The following is an 18,053-nucleotide window of genomic DNA, read 5'->3' on the forward strand; positions in this document are numbered from 1 at the left end:
TATCTGTATCAGCATTTTTTAATCATCATTGAAACTTTCAACACACCACAAATTAAAAATCTAGGAATGAATATCACACTCCATCCTTTAAATTGAAGGTCTACTATTCTTCACACTTTTTTTTTAAAAATATACTCCATCTCCATTTTATACTCCATCTCCATTTTATATATGAGAATTGTTCCTGGGACAATGATTTTATGATGTGATTTGTGCTACTGTAATTAGTATCAAAGAAACATGCTTTTGAAAATGTATCAGCATTTTTTAATCATTGAAACTTTCAGCACACCACAAATTAAAAATCTAGGAATGAATATCACACTCCCTCCTTTAAATTGAAGGTCTACTATTCTTCACACTTTTTTTTTTTAAATATACTCCATCTCCATTTTACATATGAGAATTGTTCCTGGGACAATGATTTTATGATGTGATTTGTGCTACTGTAATTAGTATCAAAGAAACATGCTTTTGAAAATGGTTAAGTAATTTCAGAAGGTGGTATGCAAGAGTGTGAAGAAGTTCACCATAAAAATGATTCATACCTTTCATAAAATGTACAGGTATACACAAAAAATGACGCAAGTTTACATGGTCAAGTTGTACACCCTTGTCATCACAAAATCAGCCAGTCGATGTGAACAACAGCTAGTCTTTTACATGTAGTCTCAGATCAGTCACAGTATTATAATATATGTAAACCACAAGAAAATAAAAAAAAAAAGACAAGGAAGTGGTTTTAGACACAGTGATATTTCAAATTGCAGTCCCTCTATTTTCAAAGCAGAATCACTATGTACAATGTTACAATATTTTCTGGCACAGATAAGATACAAACACAATCAAGACACGTTAGTACCATGAGACTTTAAAGTATTGTCCACAAGTTGTATATACAAAGATTGCCATACAGTAGTTGTTATTATTCTGAGATAATTTCAAAAATGCCACAAAGAACTGATATAAAGATGATGAGTTGTTATGAAGGAACATTCAGGATAATATCCCATTCAGTAGGTACAAATACACAAAGCACTTTGTCTCTGTAGCAGCACTGACAAACAGAAGTCAATAAAACAAAGTGCACCATTTGGATCGTATCAACACATACTTGAGAATATTAACTGTCACGACTCGTGGTATTAGTCTTAGCTTTGATCTTCATCCTCATCAATGTAAGGAATGTCCACATCCTCCAAGCTCCCATTCAAAATGTTGCCCGTGTCCTGGGAGTTATTGGTTGGAAAGGGAGTGTCTTGACTGGGCAGGAAACATATGGACTGGGTGAAATCTGTGTTTTGTCCTGAGGTGAGCTCTCTTTGTTCATCATCTGTCTGAGCCATCAGACTTCTGACTTTCTTTGCCAGGTCTGCAGGTTTCTGCGGGCAGTCGGGTTTCTGGGTCTTCAATTGCACCTTTGCTGGTAACAGAGAGAGTAGATTAGTGAATATATTTAGTGTGAGTCATGCAGTATCAGAGTACTCCCTGTTTTTGTTTATAACTGTTTTGGATATGTGTTGTAGATCGACATGAGAAGTTCTTATGAATTGAGTCTATATGGAAGAAGATGAAGTGAAGTCAGTACTTCACTCTCTCACACCTGCTTTACTACCCACTTTCAGCATGACAAGAGTGTGGCGCTGGCTCGTTGTAACCTGAGCAGAATGACAATAAAGTCTATTCTATTCTATTATATTGGATGCTGGATTACACTACAGGCCGCAACAAATGGAACTAAAATAATAATAAAAATGGATATAGGAGGACTACAGCAGTCAGTTGGGATCTCGGTACTCATTTCAGTCATTATAAAGTTTGGTTTTATTCCCCTCTTTGTAGGATGGCGTGTTGCAGAATAATGAGACTTTTTTATTTTTTTTATTTAAAAAAGGGATAATGTGCTGCAGACACTGACTGTGACTGTAACAGACTAGAATTTAAAAGTCATAAAAACACACGCATGCACAGTGCGACTTATTTTTTCCACCAATGGTACCGTTGCATCTGTTTTTCATCACATATGGAATTTTAAGAATTCATCAACTTTCAATGTTGTAATATGCAACTGATTACATTAGTGTTAGATAAGATGATCATTAATTTGAGAAGGCATCACAGTTGCTTTCTGCTTTCCATGAGTCAAGATGTTGCATTTCTCCTGATTAAAACAAGTTTGGTTGTGGTTATGGTTTTTAACTACCAGAGGTGTCAAAAGTATTCACATTCATTACTCAGGTAGAAGTATAGATACTAGAGTTTAAAAATACTCCTGTAGAAGTTGAAGTATCAACTCAAGTTTTTTACTCAAGTATAAGTATAAAAGTACTGGTTTCAAAAATACTTAAAGTATAAAAGTAAAAGTAATGTAAGGGGGAAAAAAGCCATTGAAAATGAATGCATCTTAGTATAATGCAAATATATTAAAGAACCATATATGTGTACTATTGAGCATTAACATGTGTTTCAGAGAGCAGCAGATATAATGACTAGTTGCCTATAAGTATTGTAATGGTGCAAAAAGTCAAACTTCAGAGGCATGTTATCATTTATCCTAACCTTTATTGGAATGTACATCCAAGTTTAGTTGCAGGAATTGCAGGAAGATGTAAGAACAAAACTGGACAAGAACATCTGTGCCACAACCACAACCAAATTCACTCTATCCGGATGGAGCAATTTAACTGGATAGTTTTTTTTTTAAAGGCCGAAATGAAATAGAGTAACGAGGCTGTTTTTAAAATGTAAGGAGTAAAAAGTACAGATAATTGCGTGAAAATGTAAGGAGTAAAAGTAAAAAGTCGTCTGAAAAATAATTACTCCAGTGAAGTATAGATAACCAAAATTTCTACTTAAGTAAGGTAACGAAGTATTTGTACTTTGTTACTTGACACCTCTGTTAACTACAATATTTTAACTACAATATCTTCACACTAAAATATAGAAGCTGTTATTGTAATTACAGTTTGTTCAGTCTTTACCATGATGTGTACAGTACTTAAAAAGCAAAGTCAGAAACTAAAGGGTAAACATCATAAACCAGATTGTATAATGCATATACTGCTCTGAATAATAAACCAGAATCCATGACAGCACGCTGCCAAAACCCCAAATTCTTTAGCTGACGAGAACAGTTTTATCATGCAGACAAGTAGATGTGGAATGCATGAATTATCCATCATTTCCAGGTGGGTCAAATCTATTGAAACGTAAAACAGTGCTTCTGTCACTGAAGCTCCGTTCTTTTTCCTCCATTCTTCACACAACTACTTGAGTAATATCTGACTGAATGTAAAACCACAGTTAAACATTGCACAGGCTTATCCCTGTGTGTATGACTCAGTCTTTTAAAGCACAAGCATACATGAAAAGTATACATCTAAAAGCTTATTGTTTAGTGTATCAGTCTGGAATAAATGCAAACACTTCTGCTATCTATCCACTTCTTTACACAATGAAGAAATCATAGCACTATCATGTGTGGCACACTGTGAGCCATAGTGACAGGACATTCGTGACTAAAATTACTGGCAAGTTGTCTTCTTAAACCCAGAGGAAGGTCAGCGTACTTTACCTCTCTTACTGACCTTCAGAGTCTAGGCTCCCCAGCTGGTCTAGGCTGTCTGTGCTCATGGATGATGAAGAGTCCAGGTTCTCACTGTCAGAGTTCTCCTGCTCTAGATCAGGTAACCTGCAGGCCAAATCCACCCTGAAAATGAAATAACAAGAATATATTATTACAAGAACTTATTCTGAATACGCTTGAGGTTTTTTTTTAACAAAAAAAAAAAAAAAAACCCATTGAGCTCACTTTTTCTGCTTGATGGTATTGATCCTTTCAATGAGGGTCTTCTCAGAGTTTTGTGTGTATGGATTATCCACCTCTGAAGGCTTTTCAGTAATCTGTACAGTGACCACAACAGTGTTATATGAGTGATCAGAGGTTTCTGTCCAGTCAGTCGGACACAAAAAAAGGTCAAAATTTAAATGGAGGGATGGACGATTTGCCAGCATGATTTTTGTGGAGTTTCTGACCTCTCGGTGATATGAAATAGATGTTTTTGTAATGACTGAATCTCGTCTTTGTTTGTGTCACATAAGAGGATGCAAATGCATGCTGTTGACGTAGTATAGTCCAGCAATCAGTTTGAATTCAATAAATTATAATGAAAAAGACAGATAATGTCTTTGTAGATGCGTTGAGGATGGAGATATGACATTTTTTAGAACTCAATGATTCTCACATATTGTTTTAGTTTGTTTATGAGGAACCTCCACAAGGCATCTTCAATATCCTTAACCCTTGTGCTGTCTTTGGGTCAAGGGAGGGGGAAGGGAGAAAAGAAGGTAGGGCTGGGCGATTTTGGACAAAAATAAAATCCCGATTTTTTTCTCTGAAAACCCGATTTTCGATTTCGATTTTTTTGGTAAAACTACAAAAGACAATGGAATAAATTGTTTAAAGTATTTTATCTTTATTTTTAAAGAAAAATAGCAAAGAAATGTCCCTATTGGGAATGAAGTGCAATTGAAAGATACTGTAAATCCTCCTTGAGTTTAGTAAAGTGACAACATTTACAATTTTCTTGACCAAACAAAGATGACTAGACGACTCTGTCTGTAATGCAGACAGCTGCAAAAAAGGAAAATCGATTTTCCGATTTTCCTTTTTTAACATCGATTTTGATTAATAAATCCGATTTAGATATAAAATCAATTAATCGCACAGCCCTAAAAGAAGGAATGAAGGAAGTAAGGAAGAAAGGAGGAAGGAAGGAAGTAGGAAAGGGAGTAAGGAAGGGGGAAAAGATGTAAGGAAGGGAGTAAGGAAGGGGGAAAAGATGGAAGGAAGGAAAGAAGGAAGTAAGGAAGAAAGGAGAAAAGAAGGAAAAAAGGAAGGAAGTAGGAAAGGGAGTAAGGAAGGGAGAAAAGATGTAAGGAAGGGAGAAAGGAAGGAAAGAACTGAAAAAGGAAAGAAGGGAGGGAGGAAAGAAGAAATGGAGAAAATAAGGAAAGAAGGAAAAAAAGCAAAGAAGGTAATAAAGGAACGAAGGACGGAAGGGAGGTAGGAAGAAAAAGGAGTAAAGGAGGGTAAAAAAGGAGGACAAGAGGAAAGGAAGAAGGAAGGAGAGAGCAGGAGGAAAGAAGGATAGAAGGATTGGGTCATTTTGACCCAAAGACAGCACAAGGGTTAAAATGAGGAAAACATATCAATGACGGATGCTGCTTGACCCTGGTGTCATTTGTCCCTTTCTCTGTCTTTTTGCCTTGCTCACCGTGTTTTGACGACTTAGTTTGAGCTGTTGGACAGCCTGGGCCTCCGCAAACTCCAGCTGCTGGATATCCTGCATCTTTGCACTGTAGCGCCTGAACTGCTCACGAATCAGGATCTCCACACAGCTGAAGTCAACATAATCAGTGACGCAATAAGATCACTAACAGCATGTTGAAGCCATGTCAGTTTGCACATGGTGATATAAGAAACAACATCAGGCAGACTGAGTAGTATTGTAGCAGTGCAGGGTATGAAGACTCACCTTGTGGTCTTGGGGATATCCTTTATCCCAAGGAAGGGGTCGTCAGCGTTAGGGGAGCGGAGAATGCAGGGGGCAAACACAATAGCAAGAGAGTTTGGTGACATTTTATTGTGTTCTTCTTCCTTTGCAACCCTAAAAGACATGCTGGTTAAAATCTTTTGGGAATTTTGACAGTGAAACAATGAAAAAAGGGGGAAAAAAATCCCTCTACCTGACAAGGTGAAAGATGACCCGCTCCAAAGTATTGTAATTAGCCGGAGGAAGTTCATCAACCTTTTGGTATACAGCCTTTATTCTGTCAGTTTTTTCTGGCAGCTCTGTAAGGTAAACAAAGAGGGAGATTAATAATGGAAACATCCATATTTTACACTGTCACAGTTTCAGTTTACCCCCCCCTCGCTCTGATAATTTTGCAGTACAGTTACACCTACCATATTCTTCCCCAGTTATTACCAAATACCCAGCTCTATGTACCGTATTTTCTGGACTATAAGCCGCATCCGCTCTATTTTTTAAAAAATTATAAAAAAAAGATATACAAGCCGCATCCGCTCTATTTAAAAGAAAAAAGATATGCAAGCCGCAGATATTTATGTTGTTAGATTAGATATTTACTACATGTACAGAAGGATTTTGAACTGTAAAGGATGTACATGTATGTACCTAAATAGATCCTTTCCTAACAGTGTCTTTTAACACGGCAGCAACTTTGCTGATTAAAACGGGACAGAACCAAGAGAAAATAACCGGAATTTATTTATCTATTTATCTGTTTGAAATCTGCTTCTACTTCTATCTGCTAAAGAAGAAGTAGCATATTCTTCTTTGCATTTATTTTGTCTTAGTGTTGATTCTAATTCCGGTTAGAGCGCCCCCTAGCGGTGGAAGGAAAATCCGCAGAATAGCCGCACCTTTGTATAAGCCGCATGGTTCAAAACCTATGAAAAAAGTAGCGGCTTTTAGTCCAGAAAATACGGTAGTTTAAAATCAACAAGTCAGGATTCTACACTCGACACGATGAATAAATCCCCCGTATCATCTCCAAAGTAAGCACGCCTACATGTCAAGATTAAAACAAAACAAACAGTTTCTCACCTGCAGCATGCAGGAAGTCATTGTACAGAGAAAAGGTCATGAGAGGGTCGGGCAGCTCTCTGAGCCACCTTTTAACAAGGCCTGTGATGGTGTGGATGGGGTAGTTATCCAAACATGCTTCTTCTGGATCTGTTGGAGCACATGTGATGATTTTAGAAGGTTTTTTCCTACTGATTGTGACTTTCATTGTACCAGAGAAGTCATGGAAAAATTACAGTTCAAGAAACCCAACACAGGTAGGGCTGGGCGATATGGACCAAAAGTCATATCTCGATATTTTCTAGCTGAATGGCGATACTCGATATATATCGATATTTTTTCTGTACCATCATTGGGGTTTCCCCCAAAGCATTATAACATAGCATCTCTATTAGCTTTATTTTTTTCTGAGGCAAACCCTTAAAAAAACAGTCAGTTTTAATACAAAGCCTCGTGCCAAATGTCACACAGGTTCCTTTATTAACAGCGCTGCACAATATCAAAATGTATAAAACAAATGAAATAAAAATAAACTGCCTGCATATATAGAATAAAAATGCTTCTTGAATAAAATAAAACAAATATCCCTTTCCTGCATAACAATTAAATTAAAATACACTGTGCAATTAATACAATGTAGACAGTAACAGGCAGACTTTTCCACTGAGGTTGACAGTTGTGCAAATAACAAAACATTTGTGCAAATCTCAAATAAAATATTCAAGTCAATTTGTCACAAAATAAGCTATATCAAAATCATAAAAAAATAAATAAAAAAATTTAATAATCGATATAAACGATATTGTCTCGTACCATAATCGCGCTTGAAAATATATCGATATATATTAAAATCTCGATATATCGCCCAGCCCTACAACACAGTATATGCAACTCTAAATTGTCAAGTTGAATACAGCTGACCGGACTAACTGGGTACTCAAAATACTTTTCTTTTTCTTTTGGCATTTCAAGTATGAGCTTAATTGCAAAAGAATTTCCTACCGGTCTCTAGAATCTGGTGCAGCTCCCTCGCCCGACAGGCTGAGCCTGACTTGCGGTAAATGCCTTCAGTGTAGAGGCCGTTCAGCTCCACGTGCATCAGCAACAACTCCACCACTTTCGGTATGGGATTGGCTTTACTAGTCAAGACACACACCTGCACCCCAAAGTGTAGCGAGCCAGGTAAACTGTCATCCTAACAAGGAAAGAAAACATGAGAGATACACTGTATAGACAGAGTTATGGGAAAAACAATTTGAATGTCCTGATAGTCATTTAATTACGCTTTGATCTTTGGTTTATAATGACAGTTCTTACCCGCCTGGCGCAGCGTGTTGAGCAATCTGTGATAATTTTATTCAGGCATTTCTTGTGACATATTAACTTGCAAGCTAAAATGAAAAACAATGGAAAAACAACGGTTCAGATTAACTTTGTGCCTGCATTCGGATGTTTTAAAAATGTGTTTATATTTCTTTGGTCTGGCAGCTCTTTGTACTCACCGCTGCACATGTATGCCTTCTCCATTCCCCAGATGTAAGAGCCACACAAGTCACATGACTGCATAATATTCACCTGGTATGTGCTGAACAGGTGATCGAGAGGATTATCGAGCTACGAATGCGGAAGTATAGAAACATGTGATTATTACTTCGATACATTATGAGTAAAATTAATAAAGATCATCAACGTACACATTTTTCCTTTTTCCTTCTCTTCTTTGTTGACTTGGTAGCCTGAGATAAAGATAAAGTGAGCTTTGTAAAGCCAAATAAGTTCTATGTCCAAAGTGCCTGATCATTTGGGGACTAAATATTTAAACTTACCTTGGGAGGCTCAGACTCGGCTCGTTTTATTTCGCCCCTGATGAAGCCGTCCAGCACAGACTGGAACAGATTGACCACCAGTGAAACCTCTGCCTTCTCCTTTGCTCCTGCTAGTGTGTTCACCTTGTTATGGTAGCCCTTCATTAGATCTTTGTAGCCAATCTGGGGCTTCTGTTGGTCAAGGTGAACATTTATATACATATTTTAAAATATATTACTTTTAAGATGTTTTGCATGTTTGTGAGAATTTAAATTACAAGCTTTGGTAATGTTTTAACATAACGTAAGGCAGTTGATTTCAAGGAAAACATGACTACGTTCACACTGCAGGCCTTAATGCTCAATTCCGTTTTTTTCCCATATCCGATTTTTTTGTGTGGCTGTTCACATTATTTTTTTAAATGTGTCCTATATCAGACTCGAGTGTGAACGAATCGCGGCCATGAACTGACCCGCATGCGCAGAGGAACAATAAAGACGTCACACGCAGCACGCCGTCATATGGCCGTAAATATGGAGGCAACAGAAGTGAGCGTACATGGGTATATTTTGTATATATTATGTATATATTATATTATTGTATATATTTGGTATATATTATGTTTGTCTTGACCTTTTCCAATCGCTTCCGAGTGACTCCCGCCCCCGCCAGCGCAGTATTATGACAACGGTCGCTCTCAAGTGACGTCAAAGTCGCATTAATTCCGACCTGGCTGTTCACACTGAGGTCGCATTGCAAAACATCAGACCTGTATCCGATTTAGAACCACATATGGAAGCGACCTGAATCTGATTTGAAAAATATCATATTTCATGTGACTTGTGCTGTCCACACTGTCATAAACAAATCAGATCTGAGTCACATATGAGCAAAAAATCGGATTTGGGTCACTTGGAAACTGCAGTGTTAACGTAGTCAATGAGAACCAATTACTAGGCCTAGTTTATCAGCTTCAAGATAAAAATGTTAACATTGACGGACCTGGACAGAGTACATGTCTTTGATGGTTTCTCTGAACTGCATAGTGGCTGAGAGAAACACATTCTCTGTGGCGGACAGCTCTTTTATTCTTGTTTGCAGCTCATTCACCTGATGACAAAAGTCAGGAAGAAATGGTCAAGGAAATTACATCATCCCGTGACTTTAACATCCAAGCCCATTTCAAGCATCCCTCATAGTTCGAAGATTGTGCAAAACACTGGACAAAATTAATTGACTGACAATTTATCTGTAAATGATATTTGCAGAGTTTTCTCACCTGATTCCCGAGGAACTCGTCCAGGTTTCGTAGCTCCTTGGGGTCAGTGATTTCTCGGTCCAGAGATGAGTCCCATTGAAGCGCCCGAGTGGCTCGGCTGATACGGATGGTGGGGTTGCGTTTTTCCCTCCCACTGTTTTTATTTGGCACATGGTAAGGATCTGGAGTATATCTGGGCAAAGTTACTGAGCAGACAGCAGAGGGACAGTTCACATTATTAGTTACACAACATAATAACAAGAGGTTTTAATACTACAACACCATAGATAATTATGATGAGGGATGCGCTCAAACATAGTATTAGTAAGCAGTTTGAGTATTTTTTTTGTATTTACTGGTTTTATTTTAACTTTACATTCTAAGGGCCCGATTTACTAAGATCCTAAATAAAGAGTACTAAATTGCGTGTGCACTGAAAAAGTTTGCACGTGCTGTTGTGTGTTTTGCGGGTGATCAACTAAGATTGCGTGCACAATTGATAACAGGTGCAAACCGCAGTATTTAAATGAGGTGTTGCGTGTCTTAGGGTTTGCGCCATGGAGAGTCTGGATGGAAAGCAGGAGAAGCAGGATAGTCGCAAGCGCAAAATTAAATTTGACGAGTTGGAGTTAGAGATTGTTGTGCCGTATTCAGCACCCCTGCCGTGAAAAGCACCCCCTCGTCGACATATATTACCCACAGATCTCTTATTCACGAGTAAATGTCAAAAAGGACTAAATGCTCATGTTTAATTTACTACAAATGACAACGTACACACAATGACAAAAATTATATTCTCATTCCGCGTCACGTTCTGTTTAGCATCCAGTTTTGTGTTAATGATTCATGTTTAAATGCGCTCATGGATTCCACAATAGTCATATTTTCCCACAATCACAGTCACAGATGACAAAAATCGGGTAAATGGTTATTGATGTCATTAATTAATAGCCTGCTTACTGTGTTGTCTTCCATAATATTTGTAAATATATATATAATATAAACTCCTAAGTATGTGTTTGTGTGAGTGTGTATGAGGGGAAGCTTTTCACGGCAGGGGTGCTGAATACGGCACAACACACAATAACAGCAGCCATCGGTGCGTAATGCTGGGCAGATTAGCACCTTCCTTTCGAACGTATTAAATACAGACGCAATCACAATCCCCGCAATTACTTTCAGGCTTGGTAAATCTCATTGCGCGTGATAAATGAACATATTTGCATTTTCCCCTCCCAGTATTTAGCGCTTTCTGGCGGGTACGCCCCATATTGATTATTCATCAGGTCAAAAGTACTAAATGAACAGCGTGTGCTATTTTGCTCATTTGAGAGGCGCAGTCCTCTTTGCACGCTGTTAGTAGATCAGCTTGCACATTGGTTTGCGGGTGATGTCAAGTTTGCACACGTTTTTACGCATGCAAACCTTTAGTAAATCAGGCCCTAAGAGTTTTATTAAAATAAAACATAAAAACACAGCCCCCAGATGGCAGTAAAGAGAGAGTATCCACAGAAGTAACTGAAGGTAAACTTTCACAGTAAATTTGTTTATGCTGCTTTATTTTAATTTAATTAATTTTATTTAGCCTTTATTTATCCAGGAAATGTCCCATTGAGATACAAGATTTTTCTTCCAGGGAGTCCTGGTCAAGACATTTCTAACAATTTCTCCCCAAAATAAAAAAAATAAATCACTAACAGTGATCTGCCACATCCCATATTATAGTAATTTCAAATTAATAATTTAATAAATACACATAAATACAAATTCTCTAAAGAAGATTGTGACTCGACTAGACAAAACTACCTCCTTTCACAGATTTTAAGTTAATTGTATGTATATAATTTTGTCATCAGCACTGTTCCAGCTAATACAACCAGTTAGTGTATGTATGAGGTAAGGAGAAACAAAAATTCATTTTTCAAAACTAGTTACCTGATTTATCAGATAGAGGGTCACTGTTCTGGGAAGATTTTGGTGCCCGTTTCTTCAGGAATTTACTGAGAAACCAAATCCTGTAGCAAAGGAAAATCTGGATGAATTCCATGCAGTATTATACATTTTGGATGTGAATTGCTGGATCATTTTCTTATGATTCAACTGAGTGACTGAGTTACCGCTCAGGCGTTGTGAGGTGTGATGGATTAGAGCCCTGGTGCTCCGAATCCTCAGTGGTGGTCCTAGGTGGAAGGCTGAACCTTGAACCATCAGGTTCTAGAGGCAACTGCAACAGTAGAATAACATGCATTGACTTCAATCTAATATACAGTAAGACACTTGGGTGAAGTGACAGCAGCTTGCACAGTTATTCCTCTTTCCCCTCCACATTCCCAGCAGTTGCACAAGACTCTTCCAAAAGGATTCCCACAGCTCCTCCACCACAGAACCACACCCCCACCATCCGTACTTGCCATGCAAAGTTACAGTGCCATGCAACCAGCTGTTTTTGCCTTTGTTTGAACTAAATGAATAAATAAATCGCTATCATTTCCACAGACACAGGTTAGTAAGATTTAATGAAGAAATAAAACATATTTAATATTTATCTCGTGAATAAATTCACTAACTACGACGGAGCATTAGGGCCAAACTAAGACAAAAAAAATTGGAAATTACGAGAATAAATTCATGATATTATGAGAATAAAGTCATAACATTACGAGAATAAAGTCATAATGTTGCGAGAATAAAGTCGTAACATTACGAGAATAAAGTCGTAATATTACGAGAATAAAGTCGTAATTTATGAGAATAAAGTCGTAATTTATGAGAATAAAATCGTAATATTATGAGAATAAAGTTGTAATATTATTCTCTAACAGGAACAGCCGTCTTCTCCCTGTGTTAAAATGAGGAATATTGAGCATCTTGTGAAGTTATATTTATATATTTATAATATATTTAATATTACGACTTTATTCTCATAATATTACGACTTTATTCTCGTAATATTATGACTTTATTCTCATATTGTTATGACTTTATTTTTTATTTTTTGTCTTAGTTTGGCCCTAATACTCCGTCGTAACTAACAGATTAGACTGGACACACAATAGTCACCAATGACAAATTTAAATTATTTTAAGTACCTCTGACAAGACCACAGATACATGAATTGATTTAATAATTAGATAATTAATATTAGAGTAGTAGTTATTATTCAAGTAGTTTGAGAAACATGAAGGTTGTTGTATGTGATAAATGAGGATTACATTATTTTCATGCATTAATAAATAAAGATTTTGTCAATGATTTATTATACCCCTTAAAAATCATAATCTTGGTGCATCAAAGTGTGTAGATAAAGCAAAAACGTTGTAGATGTGACAATTAGGGGCGGCAGTAGCTCAGGTGGTAGAGCGGGCCGTCCAATGATTGGAAGGTTGGCGGTTTCAATCCTGCTCCGTCCCAGTTGCTGTCGTAGTGTCCTTGGGCAAGACACCTTACCCACCTTGCCCCGTTTTAATATGTATGAATGTTTGGTGGTGGTCGGAGGGGCCGTTTGGCGCGATATGGCAGCCACGCTTCCGTCAGTCTGCAGGGCAGCTGTGGCTACAAAACGTAGCTATGTATGAATGAATAATGGTCTCTGTAAAGCGCTCTGGGTGCCTTGAAGGTATGGGCTCAAATTAAAGCCATAAATATTTTGTATCTGTAAATAAACTTTGTACTTGTAGAAATATTTTGTATCTGTAAATAAACTTTGTACTTGTAGAAATATTTTGTATCTGTAAATAAACTTTGTACTTGTAGAAATATTTTGTATCTGTAAATAAACTTTGTACTTGTAGAAATATTTTGTGCATGTGCAAAAAATATTTGTACTTGTAGAAATATTTTATATATGTTCTACACATGCACAAAATATTTCTACAAGTACCAATTCTTTTTGCACATGCACAAAATATTTCTACAAGTATAAATATTTTTTGCACATGCACAAAATATTTCTACAAGTACAAAGTTTATCTACAGATACAAAATATTTATGGCTTTAATTTGAGCCCATATGAAGGGCGCTATATAAAACCAAGCCATTAATTATCATTTTCCCATTTCAACTTTTAAAAAAATTACAAAACACACAAACTTTCTTGTTGTACTTTCTAAGTCTAATCTGTGCCTGCTGACTTACTGCTCATTTGGATATACAAAAAATAAAAAATAAAAGATAAAAAACGAGCTTTGGAAATGAGTTTGTATAATTTTGTGAAACACAAAAGCAACAACTCATTTTCCACCGGGCCACTTAGCAGAAATGAGAAGTCCCAGGACAATGCGAGGTATCCAGCCAGTCCGTTTGGGACATACACGCAAAGCCTGCATGCAGAAGGAGAACCTTTTCTGATCAAAATGTCCCTTTGGTCAGTACCTTGACCTGGGATCTGAGGGCCCGGACATCGATGCTACTGGCCGAGCTCTTCAGGCTAGGCAAGGCGGGGCTGATAGGAGGCAGAGGAAAGCTCCAGTACTCTTTCTCCCTGGAGCCTCCAAAATTAACCACCAAACCGCTGCGGGCATAGGCAAAGCGCCGCCTGCGTTTGTTCAGCTTGCGAAGACGCGTCCTGACCTAACAGGGCCAGGAACAGTGATGAGGCACAGACCGAGAGGCCTCCTTTGACCGATAACTTCCCAACAAATTCTTACAGTACTGAACGCACAAACAGAGCAATTTTATCAAACAGCTTTTATGTTGAAAAGATAGTGAAAAAAAATACTGCGGAAAATCAAAAAAAAAAGAAGAATTTAATGTTGTAGTTGCACAGTTTGTGCTTTGGATTATGTAACAATACTAGGACCATTGTTACCTGGTTGGTTGAGGGTGAGCTGTCAGAACCTGAGGAGCTGATCTTTGATAGTTCATCAGCAGACATGGACTTCCCTTTGCTGCAATTTATAAAAGGAAATAAAAGCTGAGGATTAAGACTGGACAAAAAACTTCACTGCCATTAGAGGTAAAAGTATCAAAAAGTACATTTTTAGGAGGTTTTTGCCATATATGGGTCAATGACGTGACGCCTATATTTTCTAAAAAAACGATTTCTTTTCAATTCAAAAAAGGTTTAAATGGATAAACAAAAAACAATATATATGACCTACCTGTCCCACATATGGACTCACTTGAATTTTACAAAAAATACTAGTTATTTGGGATTTTGTTGTTGTTTTAAGCATCAAAATGTCATGTGGTGCGACCGTCCGACCATGACTCTTGTTTTGAAAACTTTTTTTGAAATCACTCTAAATGTTTTTAAATCATTCTTCTGCCCTATCTGGCATGATTTCCCAAACGTCTTGTAGTTTGTAAGATTGCAACACATTTGTATTTATATTTCCATCATAATATACAAACAAAGTTTGACTGATGACATCCATTATATGACTATGACCATTAAAAAAAACAACCATTTTTTGTATAATACTGAAAACTTGTAAAACAAAAGATGTCAAGATGTTAAGAAAATTAATTTATTTTAATATGAATCTTGGTTGCACTACATAACTTTTTTTTTAAGGCTAGTGCCAATTCATCTCGACAAAAAACTAAATTTAAAATTTTTATATGAATTTATGTGTACATAGCATTCTTAATGTTTGAACTACTGCAAATAGATATTCTTTTTTTTTATTATTTTAAAATTGACTTGTTGAAAATCCTTATTCGTCATTGACCCATATGTAAACCTTTTGTCATGAAATAAAAAGGGTAGATACAAAGGGTGTTTGTTGTAGCTTTTAGAGCTCAAAAGTAGAGCTTTATGAAATTATTGTGAACACTGAATTTAAAAGAAACAGAAAAAGTTACCGAAATTCATCCTTCTTCTGTGTTCGTCGGAGTATTTCAGGGCTTGATTCGTCTGTTGGATCTCCCTCAGCATGTCTTTCCCTCCACTTCTCAACCTTCTCCTTCACGCCTGTATCTTTGTCGCGTTGAAGCGTGGAGCTGTTGGGGTGACACCTACCGACTCTGTGATCGGATGGGAGGGACAGGGGTCTGTTGAGGGGAGGTGGGGATCCTCGGCCTTCTCGTTTCTCCTTGCTCCGCTCCCTGTGTTCGACCCGACCGCTGCCTGGGTCACCGTGCTGGGTCCTGTTGGGGCTGTGCTCCACATTGTGCTGCTTTCTCAGCTGCGTTTTTGTGAAGCTGTAGTGTAAAAAAGGATTGAGTCACACTGACATGACATGAGCTTTAACAATATCATAAAGCCAGATAGTGTAAGGATCGGGGCAGTAATGTATACCTGACTCTAGGGCTGGGGATCGATTCAAATGTCAAGAATCGATTTGATTCCGATTCTTAAGATTCAGAATCGATTATCAAGATTTGATTAGATTCGATTCCGATATTGATTTGGGTTAGTGTTATTAAAACTGTTTTTTGAGCTGTTGCATGAATTATATTACTGTAGTAATGCAAAATATTACTACTAGTATTATATTGAGATAAACAGCAAGTATTGGCAGCTAATGATGCTGTAAGGACCAATCACCTCCCAGAATGCTCATAGAACTGCTTTCAGAAACATCATGTGGGTCAGAATTATCAAACAGATCCAGCAAACAGAGACGGATGAAATCGGTTTTATTTTTCCCCACATTCCGTTTTTATTTGTTCCATTTTCAGTCTATTTTGGTTTTTAATTTTTGAGCATTTGGTTTTTATAATTTTTTGCAAATGTAACCCCAAGACAGTATATAAAGTAATGAAATATGGACAATTTATGCAATTATAACACTTTAATGTTTTCATACCTTTAAACATATTTAAAAGGCAAAAACATGCCACCAGTTATTCTCGTGTCCAACAAAACATTCCTTTTTTGGGATAACCCCCCCCCCCCCCCCCCAAAAAAAAAAATAAATAAATAAAAAAAAATCGATCTTTAGACATATGAATTGATTTTTAGGAATTCATATGAGAATCGATTTAGAATTGGGAAATGGATTTTTTTCAACACAGGCCTACCTGACTCGTCTGGGTCCAGCACTCTCCTCCGGTTCTTCTTGCGATCTCCGAAGGGAAGTTCGCCATGCTGCCTGGATCACTGTAGCTGCTCGGTTGTGGTTCTCATAAAACTCACGCCAGCTCCTCTGAAACATCAGAAATCCTCTTTCAGATTTATTCTGTGGTCAGGCTTTCATGTTGTGCTATAAGTGGGTGTTTTATTTAATCCACTTCCATCCCGAGAAGGTATGGAGATAAGTAAGTAGTAAATAAGTAGGCCATCCTCTGTCTCTCATTTAAGTGTCATTTAATTGTGTTGTGTATTATTTATATCACCTGAGATTAGATACAGTTCATTAATAAGGAGTCATAATTTGGGAAAAACCTGTATGAGCAATGTGGCATCTTTCTTCTGGATGAAGTGCAGTCTCATCAGGCAGGAGCGACACCAGCGCTGCAGGGTGATGATGCGACGCATCACCTCTTTGTTGAGAGTTTCTTGAAGCAAAAGTCGCTCCTTTTCTTTGAGGAAGACCTGAGTTGATTAAAAAAATGAAGCAAATACCATTTTGCTGGATGAAAGGACATTTGTAGAAGGAATTCTTTTTGTATTTTCAGTAACTTATTTTTGTGAAACAAAAACCCCAAATGAACAATGAAATAACGTGAAACATGCAAAAGTAGGAATAAATTATAATTTACTGAAACTGACTAATGAAAATGAGTTATTGCTTTTGAATTGTGGTTCAACAGAATTAGATAGATAAATTAAAATAAAATATGAAACGCGTTGACAAATTAGTCGGCACCCTCAACTTATTACATTTTGTTGCACAACCTTTTGAGGCAATCGCTGCTATCAAGCGAACTCTGAGTAAGACTTGTGTGTTTCAGGGGTTTCTAGTCCTGACTGCACTTTTCAGCTTGCTTTTGCCCAGATGCTCAATAGGATTCCGATCAATATTCACAAAGGGCCACTTCTGAATAGTCCAATGTTGTTTTCTTAGCAAGTCTTGTGGGCTTTAAACTGTATATTTTGGAGGTAATACTGTTAGACGACACATGACCTGCGACTGATGCCAAGCTCTCTGAGACTGGGCAGCACATCTTGTTCCAGAATGGTTGGATAGAGATTTCATTGCATCTGCACAGATTGAGAACACCAAGTACCAGATGCAGCAAAGCAGCTCCTGATTATAATTGAACCTCCTCCTTTTTTTCTTTTTATACTTAATTTTTGCAACTGTGAACACAGAGCTGATGTGACTTGCCAAAATGCTTCAGTTTTTGTATCAACTGTCTAAATGCCATTTCCCAGAAGCATTGTGGCTTGTCCGTATGGAGATTGACAAATTCCAGTTTGGATTTTTAATGATTTGCTTTCAAGAGTGGAGTCCTACTCCGTTTCTTTTCTATTAAGTCCACTTAGTTA

General features: G+C 37.3%; 1 protein-coding gene across 1 annotated transcript in view; it reads right to left on the reverse strand.

Annotated features, from left to right (window-relative positions):
- Positions 1–148: 148 nt before the first annotated feature.
- LOC133452187 (unconventional myosin-IXb-like) overlaps positions 149–18,053 on the reverse strand; it is a 35,201-nt gene continuing 17,296 nt past the window's right edge. Inside the window, exons 21-41 of the mRNA XM_061731409.1 lie at positions 17,007–17,156; positions 16,643–16,767; positions 15,482–15,820; positions 14,484–14,562; positions 14,048–14,245; positions 11,793–11,899; positions 11,611–11,690; positions 9,697–9,881; positions 9,420–9,527; positions 8,438–8,608; positions 8,306–8,347; positions 8,114–8,225; positions 7,929–8,002; positions 7,614–7,806; positions 6,633–6,761; positions 5,749–5,854; positions 5,538–5,669; positions 5,255–5,400; positions 3,812–3,884; positions 3,588–3,709; positions 149–1,423 (exon numbers count right to left, since the gene is read on the reverse strand). Of these exons, the coding sequence (XP_061587393.1) occupies positions 1,152–1,423; positions 3,588–3,709; positions 3,812–3,884; positions 5,255–5,400; positions 5,538–5,669; positions 5,749–5,854; positions 6,633–6,761; positions 7,614–7,806; positions 7,929–8,002; positions 8,114–8,225; positions 8,306–8,347; positions 8,438–8,608; positions 9,420–9,527; positions 9,697–9,881; positions 11,611–11,690; positions 11,793–11,899; positions 14,048–14,245; positions 14,484–14,562; positions 15,482–15,820; positions 16,643–16,767; positions 17,007–17,156 (2,943 nt within the window). The 3' untranslated portion in view covers positions 149–1,151. The remainder of the gene's footprint in view (positions 1,424–3,587; positions 3,710–3,811; positions 3,885–5,254; positions 5,401–5,537; positions 5,670–5,748; positions 5,855–6,632; positions 6,762–7,613; positions 7,807–7,928; positions 8,003–8,113; positions 8,226–8,305; positions 8,348–8,437; positions 8,609–9,419; positions 9,528–9,696; positions 9,882–11,610; positions 11,691–11,792; positions 11,900–14,047; positions 14,246–14,483; positions 14,563–15,481; positions 15,821–16,642; positions 16,768–17,006; positions 17,157–18,053) is intronic.

This window comes from Cololabis saira, chromosome 10, assembly GCF_033807715.1.
Source record: "Cololabis saira isolate AMF1-May2022 chromosome 10, fColSai1.1, whole genome shotgun sequence".
Lineage (NCBI taxonomy): Eukaryota > Metazoa > Chordata > Actinopteri > Beloniformes > Belonidae > Cololabis > Cololabis saira.